General features: G+C 53.8%; 1 protein-coding gene across 6 annotated transcripts; it reads left to right on the top strand.

The window, feature by feature from the left end:
* Positions 1-252: 252 nt before the first annotated feature.
* MED25 (mediator complex subunit 25) lies at positions 253-21,590 on the top strand. 6 transcript variants are annotated; one of them, XM_023182614.2, is made up of 17 exons: positions 253-534; positions 8,909-8,990; positions 9,763-9,861; positions 10,284-10,404; positions 11,103-11,265; positions 11,404-11,534; positions 11,838-11,925; positions 12,021-12,214; positions 12,660-12,788; positions 13,263-13,348; positions 13,429-13,486; positions 13,637-13,744; positions 16,639-16,830; positions 17,178-17,249; positions 17,367-17,585; positions 17,851-18,031; positions 20,191-21,590. In XM_023182614.2, the coding sequence occupies exons 3-17, from the start codon at positions 9,767-9,769 to the stop codon at positions 20,433-20,435; spliced, it is 2,082 nt and encodes a 693-aa protein (XP_023038382.1). In that variant the 5' UTR covers positions 253-534; positions 8,909-8,990; positions 9,763-9,766; the 3' UTR covers positions 20,436-21,590. The 6 variants fall into 6 exon arrangements, with proteins under 6 accessions (XP_023038382.1, XP_023038379.1, XP_026304172.1 ...); XM_023182611.2 differs by lacking the exon at positions 8,909-8,990; XM_026448387.1 differs by lacking the exons at positions 8,909-8,990; positions 20,191-21,590 and adding an exon at positions 18,471-18,604.
* The last annotated feature ends 2,562 nt before the right edge of the window (positions 21,591-24,152 follow it).

Below are 24,152 nucleotides of genomic sequence, written 5' to 3'. Positions count from 1 at the left end.
CTTGGGTCTGAGGAGGGGAGAAAGGGCTGGGCCTGGACTTCTGAGTTTGAGGGAGGAGGAGCTGGGGACTTGTACTCCTGGGTCTGAGGGAGGAGGGGCTGGGGGTCTGGATTCTTGGGTCTGAGAGAGAAGGGTCTGGGGGAGGAGGGGCTGGGGGTCTGGTCTCCTGGGTCTGAGGAAAGAGGGACTGGGGCCTGGACTTCTGGGTCTGAGGGAGGAGGGCTTGGGGGGCCTGGACTCTTGGGTCTGAGGGAGGAGGTGCTGGGGCTGCGATTCCTGGGTTTGAGGAAGGAGGAAGCTGAGGAGTTCCTGGTTCTGGAGGAACAGGAAGCTGGGAACCCTGATTCCTTCTCTGAGGGAAAAGCGAATTGAGGTCCCAGATTAAAAGTTTTCTGTTCTCCCTTCCCAGTATGGAGGGACCCAGTACAGCCTCGTGGTGTTCAACACAGTGGATTGCGCTCCTGAGTCCTACGTACAATGTCACGCTCCCACCAGCAGCGCCTATGAGTTTGTCACCTGGCTCGATGGCATTAAGTGAGCTTTTCCCCCACGTAGGGTGGGTTGGAGTTCCTGTGAGGGGCGGTGAATGAGGGATGGCTTGGGTTTGAGCTGTGGGAAACATCCCATATATTAAGCGATTGAAAGCACTTTGAGGGTGATTGTGTTTTTGTCGGAAGTCACTTTTGTGGCTTCTTTTTTTTTTTTTTATTGTTTTTGGGGACGAGGTGTTCCTGTGTCTCCTGGGCTGGAGTGCGGTGGCCGGATCTCAGCTCACTGCAAGCTCCGCCTCCCGGGTTCACGCCATTCTCCTGCCTCAGCCTCCGGAGTAGCTGGGACTATAGGCGCCCGCCACCTCGCCCGGCTAGTTTTTTGTATTTTTAGTAGAGACGGGGTTTCACCGTGTTAGTCAGGATGGTCTCGATCTCCTGACCTCATGATCCGCCCGTCTCAGCCTCCCAAAGTGCTGGGATTACAGGCTTGAGCCACCGCACCCGGCCTTTTGTGGCTTCTGTGTGCTCAGCAGTGTTGCTGAGTAGGAACACTGAGTAGGAACAGTGTTGCAGAAGTAGGAAAAACTTCCCATTCAGGGAGGCCTGGCTGAGCTCCAGCAGCCACCTTGTACTCCCTGTGTGACTGTCCCCTTTCTGTCCTCTCTTTTTCCATCTACCCCTGTTCTCCTTTTCCAGATGGGTGCATTGTAGCCTCAGTGCAGGGGGATGGGTCAGAGCCAGGATAGATACCTCTGTGGCTTGAATCAGACTTTTTTTTTTCTTTGAAACAGAGTCTTGCTCTGTCTCCTAGGCTGGAGTGCAGTGGCACAGTCTTGGCTCACTGTAACCTGCACCTCCTGGGTTCTGCCTCAGCCTCCCAAGTAGCTGGGATTACAGGCACGTGCCACTACACCCAGCTAATTTTTTTATTTTTATTTTTTTGATTTTTAGTAGAGACGGGGTTTCACTATGTTGGCCAGGCTGGTCTCGAACTCCTGACCTCACGTGATCTGCCTACCTCAGCCTCCCAAAGTGCTGGGATTACGGGCGTGAGCCACCGTTGCAGGATTGAGGAGGACGGGAGAGAGCCTTCCTGTTAAAGCAGAAGAATCTTTCATTGAGTGCACTCAGGCCCAAGCAGACTCACGTCCAAAGACGGCCTGGAACAAAGATAGCACTTGACTTTTATACACACTTCACAAAAGGGGATGGGCTAGCTTGAAGCAAGGTTACAGTGGCGTGAAAGCAGGGATACAGAGGCAGGACAAAGTTAATCAAATTGTTGTAACAGGTTTATAACTCAGGATTACACATAACCGTTGCTATGCAACCCAGATGTCCGTTATCTAGGTTTGCCTAGGCACAGGCTTATCCCATAACCTTCACTATGGTGCCCAGGCAGCTCAGGCTTCTCATGATCTTCACTGTACTTCTTAGATAAAACAGAATACTTGAAGTCATTAGTTACAGAGAACAGAAATCTATAAACTCATTCCATAAAACAAAGGAAAATTTGTTTTTTCTTCTCCCTATGTTGAGGGAGTGCTGGCAGAGTCTCCAAGAACACATTAGATAATATTATCAAGACTTTTCCTGGGTCTGGGCTATGTCTGTTGCTGCCTCTCAGGCAAGTCAGCCTAATACAGTAAAACTTACTTCTCTTTCTTTTTAATTTTATTTTTCTTTAATTTCCTGCCTCAACACCACACCTGGCGCTGGATCAGATTTTCATAGTTGACATTGTAGACTCTGGAGTCAGGCAGTCTGGGGTCAAATCCTGGCTCTTCCACCACAGAACTAACTCTCAGACCCAGAAGTCCATGTCCCCCCTGTGCCTAGTATCTCATCTCTGAACTGGGGATGTGGATAGTACTTGTATTAGTATTTCATTGTATTACTTATTCTTAGCTGCATAACAGATTACCACCAAACTAACGGCTTCATACCACAAACATTTATCTAATGCAGTTTCTGTGAGTCAGGGACACAGGAGTGGCTTAGCTGGATGATTCGACTGAGGGTCTCACAAGGCAATAGTCAAGAGGTCGGCAGGATTGCAGCCATCCAGGGGGTTTGACTGGTGGTGGGGAATCCACTCCCAAGGTGGTGAGTCTGTGGCTGTTGGCCGCAGGACCTCTCCACGGGGCTGCTTAACTGTCTGACATGGCAACTGGCATTCCTCAGATTGAGTGACCCAATAGAGACAGCAAAGAGGAAGCCCCAGGCCTCTTTTGTGTTTGAGGAGGGGTTTCACTCTGTCACCCAGGCTGGAGTGCAGTGGCTCAGTCATGGCTCACTGCAGCCTTGACCTCCTGGGCTCAAGCTCAAGCGATCCTCCCGCCTCAGCTTCCCAAGTAGCTGGAGTAGCAGGGACTATAGCCAAATGCCAGCACACCTGGCTGATTTCTTAAAAATTTTTTGTAGGTCGGGCGTGGTGGCTCATGCCTGTAATCCCAGCACTTTGGGAGGTCGGGGCAGGTCGATCACCTGAGGTCAGGAGTTCCAGACCAGCCTGACCAACATGGAGAAACCCCGTTTCTACTAAAAATACAAGCGCTCCTCCTGCCTTGACCTCCTTAAGTACTGGAGTGCTGAGATTACAGGCCTTAGCCGGGCATGGTGGCACATGCCTGTAATCCCAGCTACTCAGGAGGCTGAGGCAGGAGAATAGCTTGAACCCGGGAGGTGGAGGTTGTGGTAGGCCGAGATCACACCACTGCACTCCAGCCTTAGCAATGAGAGTGAAACTCTGTCTCAAAATAAAAAAAAATTAAAAAGAAATTTTTTTTTTGTAGTGGCTGGGCATGGTGGCTCATGCCTGTAATCCCAGCACTTTGGGAGGCCAAGGCGGGCAGATCACCTGAGGTCAGGAGTTCGAGACCAGCCTGGCCAACATGGTGAAACCCCGTCTTTACTAAAAATGAAAAAAATGGCCGAGCGTGGTGCCTCATGCCTGTAATCCCAGCACTTTGGGAGGCAGAGGCGGGCAGATCATGAGGTCAGGAGGTCGAGAAGACCATCCTGGCTAACAAGGTGAAACCTCCTCTCTACTAAAAATACAAAAAATTAGCCGGGCGTGGTGTTGGGCACTTGCAGTCCCAGCTACTCGGGAGGCTGAGGCAGGAGAATGGCGTGAACCCGGGAGGCAGAGCTTGCAGTGAGCCGAGATCACGCCTGGGTGACAGGGTGAGACTCCATCTCAAAAAAAAACAAACAAACGAAAAGAACCACATACAAAAATTAGCCGGGTGTGGTGGCATGTACCTGTAATCCTAGCTACTCAGGAGGCTGAGGTAGGAGAATCACTTGAACCCAGGAGGTGGAGAGATCGTGCCACTGCGCTCCAGCTTGGGTGACTGAGTGAGACCCTGTCTCAGAAAAAAATTGTTTTTTGTAGAGTCGAGGTCCTGCAATGTTACCCAGGGTTTACGCCATTCTCCTGCCTCAGCCTCCCGAGTAGCTGGGACTACAGGCGCCCACCACCTCGCCCGGCTAGTTCTTTGTATGTTTTAGTAGAGACGGGGTTTCACCGTGTTAGCCAGGATGGTCTCGATCTCCTGACCTCGTGATCTGCCCGTCTCAGCCTCCCAAAGTGCTGAGATTACAAGTTTGAGCCACCGCACCTGGCCCACATTCTTTTTTCTAACCTGAGACAGGGTCTTGCTCTGTTGCCCAGGCTGGAGTGCAGTGGTGGGATCATAGCTTGCTGCAGCCTCAACCTCTTGGGCTCAAGTGATCCTCCCACCTCAGGCTCCTGAGTAGCTAGGACTACAGTTGGGCACCACCATGCATGACTGATTTCTTTATTTTAATTCTTGTAGAGATGAAGTCTTGCTGTGTTGCTCAGACTGGTCTTGACCTCCTGGCCTCAAGCGATCCTCCTGCCTTGACCTCCCTAAGTGCTGGAGTGCTGAGATTACAGGCCTGAGCTGCGGTGCCAAGTCCACTTCTGCCATATTGCATTTAGTGTGCAGTATAAGCCTGTCCTGTTCAGTGTAGGAGGAGACTACACAGGGTGTGAATTGCAAGAGGCTGAATTGCTGGGTGCTGTATTGGTGGCTGGGTACCACAACCTCATAGGGATGTTTAGAGAATTAAGTTAGTTGATGATTGTTTAATACAGTTCCTGACATGTATTAAGTGCTGTGTAAGTGTTTGCTAGGATTTTGTGCCTCACTTTCCTGGTTTGCAAATGGATAATCGTAGTGTGTATCTCCCTATTGTTAGAAGGATCACAGGAGCTAAGTTGTGTACTGTGTTTCACTTAGGGCCTGGTCTGCAGTCAGGGTTCATTAAACAACAGCTGTTCGTAGTAGCTGCCGTTACCTCTGTACGCTTCTGGAGCAGGTGTTTGTTGAGCATCTGCTTTGTTCCAGAATGTATGTACAAGTGCTGGGTGCAGGACATATAGTGAAAAGGTGACACAGAAGCTTTCCTTTTGGGATAGCTGGAATTTGTAGGTGACATAGAGCAGGGTTTCTTATCCTTGGCCTTAGTGACCCTGTGGACACAATCATTCCTTGTAGTGGGGGCTGTCCTGGGTATTGTAAGCTGTTTAACAGCATCCTTGGCCTCTACTCACTAGATACCAGTAGCCCCCTCCCAAAGGTGTGACAACCAAAAGTGTCTCCAGGCATTATAAAATATCCTCTGGGAAGGGGGCGCAAAATGTATTCCAGTTGAGAACCACTGGGAGAGACTGTGGTAAGACAGTCTTGAGTGATGTTAAATGGAGACTTCTTGAGGCCCAAATCCGAGTCTGATGCTCCTCAAGTCCCTGGCAGCCAACACAGGGCCTGGTAACACAGGAGGCCTTGGGTAAAATCTGTAGAATGAATGGAAGACACTGCATAGCCTTCCAGACCCAGCTCAGGTGTCTTATACACTGGGAAACCTTCCTGGTTCTTGCAGCCAGGTGCTTCCTCCTCTGCCCTCATGACCTGTCACAGCCCCACACCTCTGGACTGTGAATGTCCAGGTCCCTGGGTACTTCTGCCATTTGCTTCCAGCTGGTGCTTGGCACCCACGGGGCTTCAGGAGACTGGTTGAATAAATGAATGAATACAAAAACAACAAATAAATAGAAAAAATTAGCCAGGCATGGTGGTGCACACCTGTAGTCCCAGCTACTCAGGAGGCTGAGGTAGGAGGATCAACTGAGACTGGGAGGCGGAGGTTGCAGTGAGCCGAGATTGGGCCATCGCACTCCAGCCTGGGTGAAAGACCGAGACCCTGTCTTGGCGGGGGGAAAAGATGGAAGGAAAATAGAACCAGTGTCTTTCCCATAACATTATGACGACGCAGTTGTTCATTCATATGTTCACTCATTAATTCAACAAATGTTTGTGGAACAAACTGTCCTGGGTACCAAGGAGTTAGTGGGCATTAGACAGGCAAGGTCCTGGCCCTCATCGAGCTAGTATTTGCCTGGGTGACAGGCTGTGTGCAAGGAGCCCTTGGTCATGGCCGGATGCTCTTAACATTCACTTTTTTTGACCAGTACCTCCTGGGGCTCCAGGCACCTGTTAGCCCATGAAAGCGGGCAGCAAAGACGCTGGGGAATGATACTTGGTAGAACAAATGGGAGTAAGTTAGAGGACTTGGGAGCCCCAAGTCAGAGCCCACTTGTGTCACCTAGGGGGCTTTTAGTTTTATTTTGTGTCTGCCATATCAAGGGGTTTGTTTGGAATTTAGGCTTATCATAAACTTGATGATATTTTAGCCATATTTTGCAGCCAGCCATAGTGTTCCCTCTGTTCAAGTTTTTCACATTTCTTTGATGAAACGTTTATTACATGTCGTCCTTTGAACTTGTAACAGATAACTTATACTTAGTGTTCAGTAAGAGAAAAGCAAGTTTTAGTATCTCAAACTGGTTAGTTTATCACACTTTTCCTCATAAGTGGTGTTTTTTTTTTTTTTTTTTGAGACGGAGTCTCGCTCTGTTGCCCAGGCTGGAGTCCAGTGGTGCAACTTCAGCTTACTGCAAGCTCTGCCTCCTGGGTTCACGCTATTCTCCTGCCTCAACCTCCTGAGTAGCTGGGACCACAGGTACCTGCCACCATGCCTGGCTAATTTTTTTTTTATTTTTAGTAGAGACGGGATGGTCTTGATCTCCTGACCTCGTGATCCGCCCGCCTTGGCCTCCCAAAGTGCTGGGATTACAGGCGTAAGCCATCGCGCCTGGCCCTTCATAAGTTTGTTTTGTTTTGTTTTGTTTTGGGGACGGAATCTCTCTCTCTCCCAGGCTGGAGTGCAGTGGTGTGATCTCGGCTCACTACAACCTCCATCCCTGAGGTTCAAGCGATTCTCCTGCCTCAGCCTTTTGAGGCAGGAGAATCGCAATGAGCCATTGCACGCAGCCACTTCCAAAACTTTGGGAGGCTGAGGTGCGCGGATCACCTGAGGTTGGGAGTTCGAGACCAACCTGACCAACATGTAGAAACCTGTCTCTACTAAAAATACAAAATTAGCTGGGTGTGGTGCCACATGCCTGTAATCCCAGCTACTCGGGAGGCTGAGGCAGGAGAATTACTTGCACCAGAAGTCGAAGTTAGTGGTGAGCTGGGATTGTGCCATTGCCCTCCAGCCTGAACAACAAGACCAAAACTCCATCTCAAAAAAAAAAAAAAAATTTATCACCCCAAAGGGACACCTCATATGCATGAAGCGCCTGCTCCCCATTCCCCCATTCCCAGCCAGGGTGCTTTTGGCTTGAGTCGCAGAAAGGCCCAGTAATACATTGGCTTAATTTCACCTGTAGCAGAAAGGCTGGGTCCAGAGTTGGTTCATCCCAACTCTTTTTTTTTTTTTTTTTTTTTTTTTTTGAGACGGAGTCTTGCTCTGTCGCCCGAGCTGGAGTGCAGTGGCCAGATCTCAGCTCACTGCAAGCTCCGCCTCCCGGGTTTACGCCATTCTCCTGCCTCAGCCTCCGGAGTAGCTGGGACTACAGGCGCCCGCCACCTCGCCCGGCTAGTTTTTTTTTGTATTTTTTTAGTAGAGACGGGGTTTCACCGTGTTAGCCAGGATGGTCTCGATCTCCTGACCTCGTGATCCGCCCGTCTCGGCCTCCCAAAGTGCTGGGATTACAGGCTTGAGCCACCGCGCCCGGCCTGGTTCATCCCAACTCTTTGGGCACAGTTGAAGTTCGTGTGTGCAAAACTGTCTTGCATGGCGAGGAAGAGGAAGGCTGGGAAGTGTGTGGTGGGTTGGGAGCAGCACCCGAGTACCCTGAGGGCGGGAAGAAGGTTTCAGGCCTCAGTGTGCTCAGTGGCCAAGCCGGGTGGGACCTGAAAGAAATCAGTGTGAGAACTCAGACAGGAAGCGGAGAGCCCCGCCGCATGGCCCTGCCAAGCCTCCAGTGCACCGAGTACTCAGCAGACGGTTCCTAGGCCTTGTGTGACCCGGGGCTCAGACGCCTTGGTGTCTCTCATGGAGGACTGCACACGGTGTGGAGAGAAGCTTGACAGCTGCAGTATCAGGTGATCTATGATGTCATTAAGGGCAGGCCCTAAAATTAGGTGGCACGTAGGGAAGGCTTCCTACAGGAGGGCACACCAGGATGGGTGTTGTAGCTTCACTGGATTCCATCGGGGCCGGAATGGGTGTGTGCCAGCACGTGCACAGACCTGGATGTCTGGGCTTCATCCGTCGAGAGGACCTACAGGCGCGGGCATGGAGCAGGAGAGCAGGGTGCAGGACTCGAAGGCCTCGGTTGCCAGGCCGATGCCGGGCCAAGGGCCTGGGTTGGTTCTAGCCTTGATGGACACGGTTGGGCCTGTAGCCATTTGTTCATTTAGCTTACATTTCCTGAGGCCTCCCGCGTGCCCCACTGTGGTGGGCAAGCCTGGGGGTGAGAGAGGACTCAGACCCCATCCCGGCCTTGGGGGAGATAGGGTCAGAGACCACACTTCAGAGGGACAGGGCCCTCAAGACCCTCAGAGGAGCGCTCAGTCTCCACACACGTCCCCTGCAGCAACGATCAGCCTCTCACAACCGTGTGACCGGAAGAATGGTGGCAACCACAGCTGCCCTTGAGGAGAGGCCATCCCCAGGCCACAGCCCATGTGCGACAGATGCTGCGACGCGACTGCAGATCAGGCGGAGGAGAAACGAGAGTCTGTGTGTGTTAGTTTTCCGGGCTACTGTAGCAAAGTATGAGAAACTGGCCAGAAGAATGGAAATTGATGTCTCAGGGTCCTGGAGGCTGGAAGTCCAAAATCCAGGTGGTAGGGCCAGGCTGTCTCTGAAACCTTATAGGGGAAGGGCCCTTCTGCCTCTCCTGGCGCCTGGTGCGCCCAGAACTTCCTGGCTGAGGCTGCATCACTCATCCTCACGTGGCCTCTCCCTGTGTCTCTTTGTGTCCCTGTGTCTTCCCTCTGTGTGTGTGTCCATGTCCACGTTTCTCCTTTTCACAGATACCAGCCATAGTGGATTAGGGCCTGCAGTTTAACTCGATTACCTGTGTAAAGATCTTTCCAAATCAGGTCACCTTCTGAGGTACTGGGACTTAGGACCTCAACCTGTCTTTTTGAGGGGGGCACACTTCAACCCATAAGACTGGGAGGACAGAGGAGGCCCCTGTCTCTGGCCGGGAAGGTGAAGTGGGGCCAGGACTGATTTGGAGCAGATAGTCCAGAGAGGGAAAGGGACAGCAGGAGGCTGGGCAGGGAGTCAGTCACTCCAGGGTTGGAGTCAGCACAGGATCCTAGGCTTGGGGTTCCCAGCCCTTTCCCATTCCCTCCCAGTCCTCATGATTAAGACAACAAATGTCGGCCGGGCGCGGTGGCTCACGTCTGTAATCCCAGCACTTTGGGAGGCTGAGGCGGGCAGATCATGAGGTCAGGAGACCGAGACCATCGTGGCGAACACGGTGAAACCCCGTCGCTACTAAAAGTACAAAAAATTTGCTGGGCGTGGTGGTGGGCACCTGTAGTCCCAGCTACTCAGGAGGCTGAGGCAGGAGAATGGCATGAACCTGGGAGGCGGAGCTTGCAGTGAGCCGAGATCGTGCCACTACACTCCAGCCTGGGTGACAGAGCAAGACTCCGTCTCAAAGAAAACAAACGCACACAACAAGTGTCCCCTGTCCTGTCTGGTACTGATGCTGTGCTAGCATCAGGGATCGGGTAGGGAACTCAGCGGTGTCCCTGTCATCCCAAGGTGCATACTCCAGGATAGGGTGGGAGACAGCATGGGAGCAGGCTCTTCAAGCATGGCCTGGGGGCAGGGGTGATGGCAACCCTGGGGGCTGACCGCTCTGCCCTTGCAGGTTCATGGGTGGGGGTGGCGAGAGCTGCAGCCTCATCGCGGAAGGACTCAGCACAGCCTTGCAGCTGTTTGATGACTTCAAGAAGATGCGTGAGCAGATGTGAGTGCCCCCTCTGCCCAGGCTGGGTCAGTCTCTCTCTGCCTGGCCCGGAACCACTTTGCCTGTTGAGTGGCTCTACCTCTAGCCTCACCCTGTAGAGCATGGGCTCTGTGTCCCCAAGCACGCTGAGCCAGGGGGCTGCAGGTGTGTTCTTGGGGGAGGTCTGGCCAGTGCCTGGTCTCAGCGTCCCCATCAGGAAGCAGTGCCAACTGTGGGTGTCACTCCTGCGTGCCCTGCCTGCTGGGTGATGGAGAGCACATCCCAGAACCTCTCAGAGCCTCAGTGTTGTCAGCTGTAAAGTATGGGCATTGCTTCTGATTCCATATGAGGCGGAATATGTGCGCCTCCACTGGTGCTGGGTCTGGGTTCCTTCTCAGGGCCCCTGTTGCTGCCGGCTCCATGTCTTCTCTCATTCCTGGTAGTGGCCAGACGCACCGGGTCTGCCTCCTCATCTGCAACTCGCCCCCATACCTGTTGCCTGCTGTTGAGAGCACCACGTACTCTGGATGCACAACTGAGAATCTGGTGCAGCAGATTGGGGAGGTGAGGACTCCAGGGTCTGAGGGAGGAGGGTCTGGGGGCCAGGAGTCTTGGGTCTGAGGCAGGAGGCACTGGGGGCCTGGACTCTTGGGTCTGAGGGAGGAGGCACTGGGGGCCTGGACTTGGGTCTGAGGGAGGAGGCACTGGGGGCCTGGACTCAGTCACAGAATAGTCACAGACTGGTGACCAGCTTTGCTTACTCTTTTTTTTTGAAACAGAGTCTGGCTCTGTTACCCAGGCTGGAGTGCAGTGGTGTGATCTTGGCTTACTGCAGCCTCTGCCTCCTGGGTTCAAGCAATTCTCGTGTTTCAGCTTCCCGAGTAGCTGGGATTATAGACGCCTGCCATCACGCCCAGCTAATTTTTGTATCTTTAGTAGAGACGAGGTTTCACCATGTTGGCCAGGCTGCTTTCGAACTCCTGGCCTCACGTGATCTGCCTGACTCAGTCTCACAAAATCCTGGGATTACAGATGTGAGCCTTCACACCTAGCCCACTTAGTCTTACTGACAAAACTAGAACCCAGGGTCTCCCCGGGGCAGGCAATAGTAGGTTTCAGGGTCTCCTGCCTCAAAGCCCAGTGGGAATTGTGGTTGTAGGACTGGTGCCGTCCAGCCACACAGCAGCTGTGGTAGGTTGGGGGCTGGCCCCAACACCCCTATGGAGGGGGCGCGTCATGACTGCTGGGCCCCTCTCCTATAGCGGGGGATCCACTTCTCCATCGTGTCTCCACGGAAGCTGCCTGCACTTCGGCTTCTGTTTGAGAAGGCAGCCCCCCCGGCCTTGCTGGAACCGCTGCAGCCTCCCACAGATGTGAGCCAGGATCCAAGGCACATGGTGCTGGTTCGGGGGCTCGTGCTGCCTGGTGAGGCCTGGGCACCACGTGTGGGGATGGGGGCTCGACGTGTTTCCCCAGCTCCCTCTGACTTGGATTTTGGATTTCTCTCCCTCTCTCCATCTTGAATCCCTTCTTTCTGGGGTTGGCCATCCCTCCTGCTCTCAGTTGGGGGTGGCTCAGCCCCAGGCCCCCTCCAGCCAAAGCAGCCAGTCCCCCTGCCTCCTGCTGCACCCTCTGGTGCCACTCTATCAGCAGCTCCCCAGCAGCCTCTGCCTCCCGTCCCCCCGCAGTACCAGGTATGGATGTTTCCAGGAAGGGACATGTTTCTGGGGACTTGCTGGAGCCCTGGCCCCTGGGGAGAGATCTAGTTGCATGTTGGAGCTTGTGGGATGATGGGAGTCCCATGGGACATTGGGAGGGTGGGACTCCTGGGGCCATGGAAGCTCATCTGCTGGGTGATGGGTGTCGTGAGCTCCTGAGCTATCCCAGCTGGGGCAGCTGTGCCTTGTGGGGCCGTGGGTGGTGTGGCCTCGTGGGACACCAGGACTGGAGGGCCATGGTCCTCACCAGTCCCTTTCCTTCTTCCCTTCTACCCACAGGTTCCCGGGAACCTGAGTGCAGCTCAGGTGGCCGCCCAGAATGCAGTGGAGGCCGCCAAGAACCAGAAGGCTGGGCTGGGCCCTCGCTGTGAGTCCTGGGGCGAGGATGAAGGGTGGGCAGGGGCCAGGCAGGCCTCTCTCCACACACTTGTTCCTCACTTCTTCCCTTGGTCTCTCCCACAGTCTCGCCCATCACCCCCCTCCAGCAAGCTGCTCCCGGAGTGGGTCCCCCCTTCAGCCAGGCCCCAGCTCCCCCACTACCCCCAGGACCCCCTGGCGCCCCCAAGCCACCACCTGCTTCCCAGCCCAGTCTGGTCTCCACCGTGGCCCCTGGCTCCGGTCTGGCTCCCACAGCGCAGCCCGGGGCACCGTCCATGGTAGGTGCCTGCACGCCTCCTGCCCCCACTCCTTCCTCCTGCTGCCCACAGCTAGGACAGTTAGAGGATGAGTCATTTGCCTTCCAGGGGGGTGTGGATCTGGTGGCCCTGGGGCCTTGGGGGTTCGTGGTGTGTGTGCTGCAGATGCCTGAGATGAGGGTCTGGGGACGGAATGGGGAGGCTCATGGCTCCAGGTGGGTCAGGGCTGTTCTGAGAAACCCAAGGAATCCCTGGGTTTGGGAGTCCGGGGCATCGCACAGCTTACGAGTCCTCGAATCCTGCAGCGTGCAAGCATTTGGGGTCCTGGGGCTGGCCAAGTGCTGTTCTGGGAATGGAGGAGCAGAAGAAGGGGCCTTTCCTTCTTCCCGGTTTGCCCTCACAGGATGGCCCCCGGAGGCCCCCCTCTTTCCCCATTCTCATGGCCCTCCTTCCTCCTCTCTGGCAGGCAGGCACTGTGGCCCCAGGAGGGGTGAGTGGCCCTTCCCCAGCCCAGCTAGGAGCCCCAGCCCTCGGTGGGCAGCAGTCAGTCTCCAATAAACTTCTGGCATGGAGCGGGGTCCTCGAGTGGCAGGAGGTGAGGGGCCTGAGGGTCCATTGGGCACTTGGGACTCCTGGGGCTGTGGGGCTGGGCATGGGAGACTCATGGGTCAGATGCATGGGGTTTGCAATGCTGGGTTTGGGGGCATTCCTTGGGCTGGACCTGTGGGATGCGGGACCAGGCCAGGAGCCCCATGGAGCAGTGGGACTTGCGGTACAGAGGAGAGTCCCCATGCAGAGAACCCAGAAAAGCCTAGGATTTGGGGCCCAGAGAAGGGCCCAGGCAATGTAGCACCTGGGGCACAGTGGATTGTGGGATTTAGGAGCCGGGCACGTAGCCCTAACATTTGAGGAATTGAAGGTTTGCTGGTCTGGAGGAGGGGCCAGGGGCTCATGGGACTTAAACTGGGGAACATCCTGAGCTTTGGGGCCAGCAGGCTAGGACATGAGGGCTCAAGGGGTCTGAGGCTTATGGCCCTTTTTACTTTGACATGCTCTTTTCCCCCCTCAGAAACCCAAACCTGCCTCAGTGGATGCCAACACCAAGCTGACACGGTCACTGCCCTGCCAGGTCTACGTGAATCATGGCGAGAACCTGTAGGTGACTGTCAGGGGTGGGGTGCGGTGGGGCTGGGGCTGGCCCCCTCCTCACACCTCTCCTGGCATCACCCCCCCAGGAAGACCGAGCAGTGGCCCCAGAAGCTGATCATGCAGCTCATCCCCCAGCAGCTGCTGGTGAGTGGTGGTGGAGGGCCAGCCCTGCTGCCGGGCAGCCCTCACCCTACTGTCTCTTCCCTGTTCCCTGCCCCACCCCCACTCCCTGCCTTGTGTCCCCACCTCACTTGTCCACACCAACATGCCAGCTGACTTCTGTGTCTCCCGCAGACCACCCTGGGCCCTTTGTTCCGGAACTCAAGGATGGTCCAGTTCCATTTCACCAACAAGGACCTGGAGTCTCTCAAAGGCCTTTACCGCATCATGGGCAATGGCTTCGTGAGTCCAGGGCATTGGGGGCCGAGGGGCATTGACTCTTGTACTGCTTTCTGCTGACCTTTGAAGGGAATCCCAGAGTGCCTGGGCCCACGGAAGCCGTTTTTGATGGTTGGGTGGACTTCATGCCCTTAGGTTCCTCGCCTTTCTTCTAGAGCCTTGACTTTTATTATAATCATCATATGCACCAGATTGAGGGATATTCCACATTTAAAATGTGAGCTGGATGTGACTGGAGCAGTTAGGAGGAAGCTGTTGATTCTGGCATGGGTTTATGGGATGTGTTCGTTTCCTGTGGCTGCGGTAACACATTACCACAAGCAGGGGGGCTCAAAACAACAGAAACGTGTTCTTTCCCAGTTCTGGAGGCCAGAAGCCCAAGGTCAGGGTGTCGGCAGGACCGCGCTCTCTCCAGAGGCTCGAGGGAAGGCCTCTTCGTTGCCTCTTCTGGCCAGTAACCCCAGGCTGCAGGTGGCATCACTCCAGGGTCTTCCTCGATCCTGTGGCTGTCTTCCCTCTGTGTGTGTCTCCATGTGGCATTCTGTGTATCTCTGTGTCCCTGTGGTTAGAAGGACATCAGTCATTTTGGATTAGGCCCCATTTTCCTGACCTCATCTTACTACAACTGCAAAGACCTTCTTTCCAGATAGAGTCACCTTCACAGGTGCTGGAGAGTGGAACCTCAGTTTAGCTTTCTGGGTTTGTTTTTTGAGACAGAGTTTCACTCTTGTCACCCAGGCTGGAGTGTAGTAGTGCAATCTTGGCTCACAGCAACTTCCGTCTCCCGGGTTCAAGCGATTCTCCTGCCTCAGCCTCCCGAGTAGCTGGGATTACAGGTGCCCACCACCATGGCTGGTTAATTTTTGTATTTTTAGTAGAGACGGGGTTTCACCATGTTGGCCAGGCTGGTCTCGAACTTCTGACCTCAAGTGATCTGCCCGCCTTGGCCTCCCAAACTGCTAGGATTACCAGTGTGAGCCACCGCGCCCAGCCTCAGCATAGCTTTCTGAGACACATAGTTCACCTTGTAACTCGGGGAAGGAGCAGATCAGTTACTTCTGTGCACCAGGCACTCCTGCAGGAAAGAGGACCTTAGGGGGATCACCTCATGGGATCCTCACAGAACCGTGTGAAGAAGGCATTCCTGAGAGGAGTGCTTCTGGCTGCAAATAACATAGTTTTCCAAACAAATAGATAATTGGGGCCACTCAGAAAAAATATTCTCTTACAATTCTGTGAGTCACCTAGGCTCAATGGGCCATCTCGCTTGGGGACTCTCATGGGGTTGCCATTAGATGGCAGCTGAGACTCTGGTCGTCTGAAAGCTTGACTGGGCTGGATGTTCAAAATAGGCGCTCCTCATAGGCCGGGCGTGGTGGCTCTCACCTGTAATCCCAGAACTTTGGGAGGCCGAGGTGGGCGGATCACGAGGTCAGGAGATTGAGACCATTCTGACTAACACTGTGAAACCCTGTCTCTACTAAAAATACAAAAAATGAGCCAGGTGTGGTGGCGGGCGCCTGTAGTCCCAGCTACTCCGGAGGCTGAGGCGGGAGAATGGCATGAACCCGGGAGGCGGAGCTTGCAGTGAGCCAAGATCGCACCACTGCACTCCAGCCTGGGACAGAGCGAGACTCTGTCTCAAAAAACAAAACAAAACAAACGAACAAAAACAGCTCCACACACAGCACTGGCTGTTGGCTGGGGCTTGGCTAGGACCGGCCATCCCAGTGTCTGCACATGGCCTGTCCACATGGCCACACTGTGGCAGCTGGGTCCTGAGAGGACAGGCGTTGTAGGAGCAGGCATTTATTTTTTTGCACAGAATAGGACATCCAGAGGGGGCCAGCTATTGCGGTTGGTTTCATAGGTCTGTGACATCAGGGGCAGGGCCCTGTGATTCTCTTGACCTCTCCTTTACAGTCACAAGGTAGCTCCCATGGTTCCAGGCATTCCGTATGCTTTCATGAAGGAGGGGAAGGGGGGCTGTGTATTTCCCTTTCTTCAAGACAGCAGAAACTTTCTCAGATTCCCGAGCACGGCTTCCTTTCACCTCCTGGCCCAGACCTAGGCCACTGGGCAGCACCTAGTTGATGGGAGGCTGCCGGGAGCAGATATCCATGACTGGGGCTGGGACATGTTGCAGCCCCAGATGGCATTGGGAATGCAGGGGAGGAGGACACTTGGATATGGATTAGGCAGCTAGCAGTGTCTGTCTCAGGCAGGAAACCCAGGCTCAGAGAAGTCAGCTCACTTGGCCAAGGTCAGTCTCACCTCCCTCAGGAGCCCCTGCCCTGAACGCTCCATGTGTTACCCCCCGATGACCAGTGATGTTTCCTGGGTGCTTCCTGTGGGCTGAGCCTCGGGCAGGGCTCTTGCTGTGGATCGGACATCCCATAGTCACAGCGACCCTGTGATGTGGGAGCACTCCCCATGGGGTACACTGGCCGATGCTGAGGCCTGGAGGATCTCTTGAATACCTGGGATCCTACACCACCGTTGATCACAGGCCTGTGGGTACCGCGCTCTGCATCTAAGCCCCTCTGTCACGGCTGTGACTCTCAGCAGCCCTTTAAGGAGGCAGCCGTGGCATTTAATGCACAAGGAAACTGGGGCATCCCATGAGGAGCAGGTGATGGCCAAAGGTTGAAGAGCTGGGCTCCAGCTCTTTCTCTCCGCTTTCCTTCTCAGTGGGCAGGCAGAACCCCAGCTTGCCCTGAGTGCCTCAGTTTCTGTCTCTGGAGCAGCCCACAGCACACCTGTTCTCCTCAACCTTCTATAGCAGAAACCTCACCTCCCCTTGCCCAGGGGGCCTCTAGAATCTTCTGGAATGGGGAGGGGGTCGGGGCTGCCTCTTTCAGGGCATAAATGGTTCTGAAGAGCTGTTGTCCACCCAGGCGGGCTGCGTGCACTTCCCCCACACGGCGCCCTGTGAGGTGCGCGTGCTCATGCTCCTGTACTCGTCCAAGAAAAAGATTTTCATGGGCCTCATCCCCTACGACCAGAGCGGCTTCGTCAACGGCATCCGGCAGGTCATCACCAACCACAAGCAGGTCCAGCAGCAGAAGCTGGAGCAGCAGCAGCGAGGAGTGAGTGGTCACAGTCCCCAAACCAGCACTCCGACCCCCTCCTGCCCTGGCCCCACATGGCCCCAGGACCACAGACGCCCACCCTTCTCCCAATACATGGCACCCCCAAGCTAAGTCCCACTCAGATTTTCTTGCAGTCTCTCTCCTTTTTCAGCACCCACATCAAAGCCTTGATGCAGAGCTTCCTACTGGGGACCTTGGAGCATACAGCGTCCCTCCCAGACCACTCACCCCAAAGAGAATGTCCCCATCTCCTTACGAGTTCCCTTCAGGGCACAGGTCCTCCTGCCTCAGATTCAGGACGCCACCACCCTCAGTTACTGACCTGCCCCTCTCTCCTCGTGCAGATGGGGGGACAGCAGGCACCCCCAGGGCTGGGGCCCATTCTGGAGGACCAAGCGAGGCCCTCACAGAATCTGGTGAGGACAGGGCTGGCGGAGTGGGGGCTGGATGGGGGAGGCCCCAGAGGCTGCTCTCTGTGCCTGCAGGAGGGACGTGAGGCCCGTCTCCCTCACCCCTGTGTCTCTTCCCACCAGCTCCAGCTCCGCCCACCACAGTCCCAGCCTCAGGGTACTGTAGGGGCCTCTGGGGCCACGGGGCAGCCCCAGCCCCAAGGTACTGCCCAGCCCCCCCCAGGTGCCCCCCAAGGCCCTCCTGGAACAGCTTCTGGCCCACCCCCTCCTGGACCCATCCTTCGGCCCCAGAACCCTGGGGCCAACCCCCAGCTGCGAAGCCTCCTCCTCAACCCGCCACCGGTGAGATGTGGGGGTGGGGTGGTGGGAGTTCCAGATCTTGGCCCTGGCGGTTCTGGTCCTGTTGTCTGGGAGGAGGGAGGTTGACTGTGGTCAGTGGGTGTGAATGGAGACCCGCCCAGGGCTTTAGGCAGAAGACAGACCACCTTCTCTCCATCCATCTCCTACCTTTGAAGAAAACTTTCCCCTCACCACTAGCTGATGCAATCTCTGGGGAGGTGGAGAGTCTCTATCAGGAGCCTCTGAGCCATTCTCTGTGTTCTCCCAGCCGCAGACCGGGGTGCCCCCACCCCAGGCCTCCCTCCACCACCTCCAGCCACCAGGGGCTCCTGCACTGCTGCCCCCACCACACCAGGGCCTGGGGCAGCCCCAGTTGGGGCCCCCACTCCTGCATCCACCACCTGCCCAGTCCTGGCCCGCACAACTTCCCCCACGGGCTCCACTGCCAGGTAAGGGGACCCTGGGGAGGGCAGAGGTCTGGACTGAGTGTCCCAGCAGCTCCTGGGCTAGAGCACCGAGACCAAGTGCTCCTGGGAAGTAAAGACATAGGATCCAAGAATGAGGGTTTCCCCCACGGGCTGCAGAGCTCTGCAGACTCTGGGAAAGTACAGCCCATGGGTCCAAGGACCTAGTGGGTTGAGAGTGTTTCCCATGATCCTCCTGTGTGTGCTCCTGGGATTGCTGGGAAATGTGGTCTTAGGGCCAGAGAAGTAGTTTTGCAGAAGGGCTCCCAAAGGCTCATGGGAAACAGCATATTTGTAACTAGATGGGGTTAGAAGGTGCTTCTGTTGGGTCCCCCAAGGGCTGCCTAGAAAACTTAGTGCCTCTGGGCCCTCCTGGGTCCAAGGGCCTACTGGGAGATGCAGTCCCTTCCCCACTGCCCCTCAGGTCAGATGCTGCTGAGCGGGGGTCCCCGAGGCCCGGTCCCCCAGCCGGGCCTGCAGCCCAGCGTCATGGAGGACGACATCCTCATGGATCTCATCTGAATCCCCAACACCCAATAAAGTTCCTTTTTAACACACGCCCCGGCTCCCGTCACTGACATCCCCCAGGACTGGGCAGGAGGAAACCCCAGGGGGCATCTCTGTCCTTGTTCTCACTTCAGCAGACATCCCTGGGGTCCTGGGTGGGTGACGCCGGGGCCTCCGCGGTGAGTCAGAGGCAGTCTGGTGCAACCTGGTTCGTGGGAGATGCAGGGACAGGCAGGTAGCGCTCAGGACTCGCTCTTATGGAGGCGGCGGGGCACCATGGGAGCCTGGAAGAGGTGTCTGACCCAGCCCCAGGTCCTCAGAGTCTTGAAAGAGAATCAGCTGTCAGGCCAGGAGGGAAGGAGGTGAGAGGTGATCTGGGTGCAGAGAACAACAGAAACTTTGAATACTCAAAGACAGGAGGAAGCCTGGGACGTTGAGAGGAGCAAGTTGATGGATGCTTCTGGAGCATGAGTGTTTAGGGAGCTCATGTGTAGAGAGATGGGCAGGTGCAGTGTTTGAGGAGCTCAGATGCCAAACTGAGCAGCCCATGGTTTGTCCTGGGGACACAGGAGAACCAGGAGACTTTGAGTGGTGGGGCGGGCCTAGGCTGGCTCTGGATGTTAGAAAGAGCCCTCTCAGCTATGGAGCGTGATGAGACCAGACAGGAGGCCAGGAAGGGTGAGGCTGGGTGGTGGGGATGCTGGGGACTGGGGTAGAGGTTGGCTCCCGGGGTCAGGCGTACGTGATGGTAGGTGGTGGGGCTCCTGGGAGAAGGAGCTGGTAGTAAGTGTACGTGGTCCAAGGGACGTCCAGGTGACAGATGCCATGTTGGGAGCTCAGGACGTGTCCTTAGGGGACAGCGTATGTTTGGCGGTTCAAGCCACAGAAGCAGACAAGATCGCACATGGAGAGAGGGTGGTCCCTGGGTCCACATCAGAGACTGACCTTCCAGGGCTGTGGACGGGAAGACGGTGGGTCTGTCCCCAGGATGGAATACCCAGCAGGGAACAGGTATGGGATGTGGCAAGGTGAGGGACCTAAAGGATGGCCTCAGAGACATCCTGAGGGCAGGGGATCCAGACAGGCTTGGAGCGCAGGGTGGTCTCTCCTGGAGGTGGAGAGTGTTGTCTGTTGTCGGACTCTGGACCAGTGTTGCTGAGAGCGCGGTCCATGCCTGGACCACCAGCATCCACGTCATTTTGGATGCTGGTTAACGTACAGATTCACGGGCCCTACCCCAGGAGACAGATTGCAATCTGGTGGCCTATGGGCCATGGTGCAGATGAGTTTTGTTTGGCCTTCCCTGTGTTAGCATATGTGGCATTTTTTTCTTGAGTTAGTTATAAAAATCAGGTTAATTCACACACACACACAAAATCTGCAGTCTTGGCATCTTTTGACAAGTCAGAAGAATTGGCACCCCTGGGCCCGCCCTTCTGCCTGGCAACAACGGGCTGGAGCTGCCCCTCTCCATGGGGCGTGTGCTCTCTGGTTCGCCACAGTCCCCACCACTCCCTCTTGGCTCCCCCGTGAGGCAGAGAGTCACTGCCTTTGTCACAGGGCTTGCACTGTGGTTGTTCTGTGGTAGCATTCAGAGGAAAGTGAAATCTTTCTTGTACTCATGTCTCTATCACAAGCGGCAAAACGAAAGAGAGAAGGAGAGGGCCGCGTGTTTCGAGAAAAGTGGGAGCGAGCCTATTTCTTTGTGGAAGTGAAGAGCGTGCCTACGTGTTTAATATGCAAACAAATCGTGTCTGTGTTGAAAGAATACAACCTGAAACGCCACTACGAATCAAAGCATAGCAAGAGCTACGACCAGTACACAGAGCAGACTCGAGACGCCATCCTCAGCGAACTGAAAAAGGGACTCAAATGTCAGTAGGGTTTGTCTTGAAAAGCGAATTAACAGAAGTGGTGCGGCAGTGGTACGCCGTTCCGGAATCATGTGAGAAGAATGACCTGGGCATTCAGAGCTACAGCAGATGGCGAGTTGATAAAGGAGCAGAGTGACGTGTCCTTTACAGAAACACATGACTGTTGAGACCATTATTTAAGTCTAACGGGCATTTGCATTGCACAGTGAGTTGGAGATAACTCGGGGGATTTACAAGTCCAGTTGCTTGAAAGAGTCAAATTGATTGTGGCCTTTTCTTTCGCTGCTCATAAACTATTACCACCCAGTTAGCTTTATTTATTTGTGGTGTTAAGAAACTTGATGTGACCGAAGAAGTCTGTGGCATGGTGCCAAGGCGGGCCCAACACTGGGAAAGGACTCATTTTTTTTTTTGTATATTGAGAGAAAAGAAAAGTTTCACATAGACTGGCCAGAGTTCTGAAGCACAACTACAGACAGCTGTCATGACAGGGGGACTTGACAGGACACCTTGATCCAAGGTGACAGCATTTGGCAAGGACACGGAAGTCGGGTCGTTGCATCCGTCATCAAAAGTTGACTTGTTCTGAGCAGCTGAACAGAACACACTGTGATGCTCTCGACACTTCCGCTCCTGGGCCTTAGTCATGAGTGAGTTGATGATGACTTGACCTGAGAGATTTCACAGAAGCTCTGTGACTTGGTTGTGGAAGAAATCGGAACTGTACAAGTTAATCAGCTTGGTTCATTTGAAATCAAGCAAAAGCCACAGTGGGTTCCCCTGAGAAGGTTAGTCAAAGACTTCTGGTCAAGGTTATGACCGTTCTGAACACTGAATATTTCTCCGCAAGGATGTCCACAAACAGCTACTTGAATGTAAGATGGTATATTTTTGGTCCTGGCAAAAACAGGGAATCCACCAGCAAGGAAAAAAAATGTTTACTCTTTGCTACGCCACAGTTGGCTTTCAGAAATGAAAGACGTGGCCCGGACTATATTCACCTACGTCCTGGGGTGGAAAACCAAATTCCCCCAAAGGCCCTCGGAATCCAGACTCATGAGAAGGAAGAGACACTGTCCAGTTTGCCTTTGTTGGTAAATGTTTCTTGTGTGAATACAGACCATAAATAGTAATTGAACTACGGTGCAATATGGCGCTGGTTCCTAAATACAAGTCTGTGTGAAGATGGTGAGATTCTACAACTATCTCCAGTAGTTGTCGTGAATATCCATGTTTGGGAGTACCCACGCTTATGAACAGCTGTTTTCCGTTATGAACCTGAATCAAATTAAACATTGTTCCCAGTTTAAGGATTCAAGGCTGAATTCTAAACTGCCCATCCCCACCGTGCCACCCCAAGGCCTGACACATCTTGGTGTGGAAGGGAAGACGCCAGCCTTTTGGCTTCAACTCAAAGGCGCAAAAAGAATTATGAAAGAGAAAATTTTAATAATTAAATATTTCTATTTTTCAATTTGTATTTTTTCAATTTTGAATTTAAAAATATAAACTCCAGTATCATCCATGTTTGTATTATGTTCCATGCATTCACCATAGTTCAGTAAAGATCCGATTTGATGATATTTCTGGCCGTCGACTTTTCTTATACCTGGCTAGTTCACTCATTTATGTGACCCGCCTGGCCCCTGTAGGCATGTGAGTTTCCCATCCCTGCCCTGGAACTGTTGGATCCAGCGGGGGGAGGGCGGGGGTCTGGGAGTCGTGTGAGCAAGCTCTCTAGGCGATCCTCAGGAATGTGCGTGTGGAGCAGGAGGCACTGGTGACAGCAAAGAAGTGAAAGTGGGGGATTTCCCAGGCAGCCTGTGTAGCAGGGGTTTTTGAAAACTCAGATGGCTTCAGGGACCAGGCAGGTGATGAAAATGTGTGAAGCGGACGGGTGTAAGACAACAGGGAATGATGGGGACTGTGGCGAACTTGGAGAGTGCTTGCCCCGCCTAATGGCATTCAAATTGAAACCAAAAACACCGTGAGGACCAAACAAAATCTGCCTGTGGGTCTAATGAGGCCGCCAGGCCGCCATTTTGCGACCTCTGGAAGAAGGAGAAGACTCGAGAACAAGGACAGAACCCTGAGAAAGAGCCACGCGTAAGGGTTGGGCTGGGAGCCAGAAGCCAGGAGGAGAACCAGGCAAGTGTGGTATTCTGGAAGCTGAGTGTTTTTGAGGAGGGAGCGATCGACTCTGTCAGAAGCCGCTGAGTGGAGCAGGAAGCAGCCTTCGGTGTTTCCACCAGGGTGGCCACGTCCCCCGGCAAGGGAAACGCAGGTTTGGATCAGAAACAAATTGGTTAAAAGGAAAGGTTTCCAGTCGCCAGTTTGGCCATCTCATGCCAGTGGCGCCCTCTTGACCTTAACACTCAATTAGAGGAACCAGAGGGACTGTCGTGGCCTAATCACACTTGTTTACCGGAGTGAACCGGGGTTTGCTTATTAATAGTAGCAGACCTGTTAGGGGTGAAAGAAAATGCCCACCCACCAGCTCCGAAGAAGAATTAGGAGAAAAAGGACACCTTCTCAAAAGGGGTATTAAGAATATATTTGTTTCAAGGTACACAAAACAGTAACACATATTTTCTCACCATCTTGGCGTTTAAAAAAAAATTAACTTTAAAAATGCATTGAGTTACACATACTAGAACAGTTTCCTAAAATGAAAAGGCACTGAAATGTGTGGAATAAAAAGGAGGCCCAGGCCGGGCGCAGTGGCTTACGCCTGTAATCCCAGCACTTTGGGAGGCTGAGGCAGGCAGATCACTTAAGGCCAGGAGTACCAGCCTGGCCAACATTCAGTACCAGCCTGGCCAACATGGTGAAAGCCTATCTCTAGTAAAAAGACAAAAATTAGTTCTGGTTACACGCACCTGTAATCCCAGCTACTTGGGAGACTGAGGCGCTTGAATCCTGGAGGTGGAAGTTGCAGTGAGCCAAGATCGTGCCACCGCACTCTAGCCTGAGTGACAGCAAGACTGTCTCAAAAAAAAAAAAAAAAAAACCTCCCAACGTATAAAAATCACTTGTGTCCAGAAAGGTTATAATTGAGTGAGTGACTTGTAAATATTTTATTTTTGACCAATTTGCTTTTGAATCACGCATCATGGCTGGAGGCAAGACTGGGGATTCATGAAAATTCTTGCAAAGGAGCAGGTGGTAGCACGTAATTGGAAAAAAAGTGACTGTTGAGGTAAAAATGCTAAAACACCAACATATTAATAGTTGCAAACCTGTTTGGGGTGAAAGAAAATGCCCACCCACCTCCAAAGGATTAGGAGAAAAAGGACACCTTCTCAAAAGGGGTGTTAAGAATATATTTGTTTCAAGGTACACAAAACAAGTATTTTCTCACCATCTTGGCGTTTAAAAAAAATTAACTTTTAAAATGTATTGAGTTACACATACTAGAACAGTTTCCTAAAATGAAAAGGCACTGAAATGTGTGGAATAAAAAGTGGAAGTACCATCGGGCATGGTGGCTCGTGTCTGTAATCCCAGCACTTTGGGAGGCCGAGGTGGGCGGATCATGAGGTCAGGAGTTGGAGACCAGCCTGGCCAACATGGTGAAACCCCATCTCTACTAAAAATACAAAAATTAGCCAGCGTGGTGGCAGATGCCTGTGATCCCAGCTACCCAGAAGGCTGAGGCAGGTGAATCACTAGAACCCAAGAGGCAGAGGCTGCAGTGAACCGAGATCGTGCCACTGCACTCCAGC

Source organism: Piliocolobus tephrosceles, chromosome 21 (genome assembly GCF_002776525.5).
Source record: "Piliocolobus tephrosceles isolate RC106 chromosome 21, ASM277652v3, whole genome shotgun sequence".
NCBI lineage: Eukaryota > Metazoa > Chordata > Mammalia > Primates > Cercopithecidae > Piliocolobus > Piliocolobus tephrosceles.
This window is presented reverse-complemented; position numbering and strand designations above follow the sequence as displayed.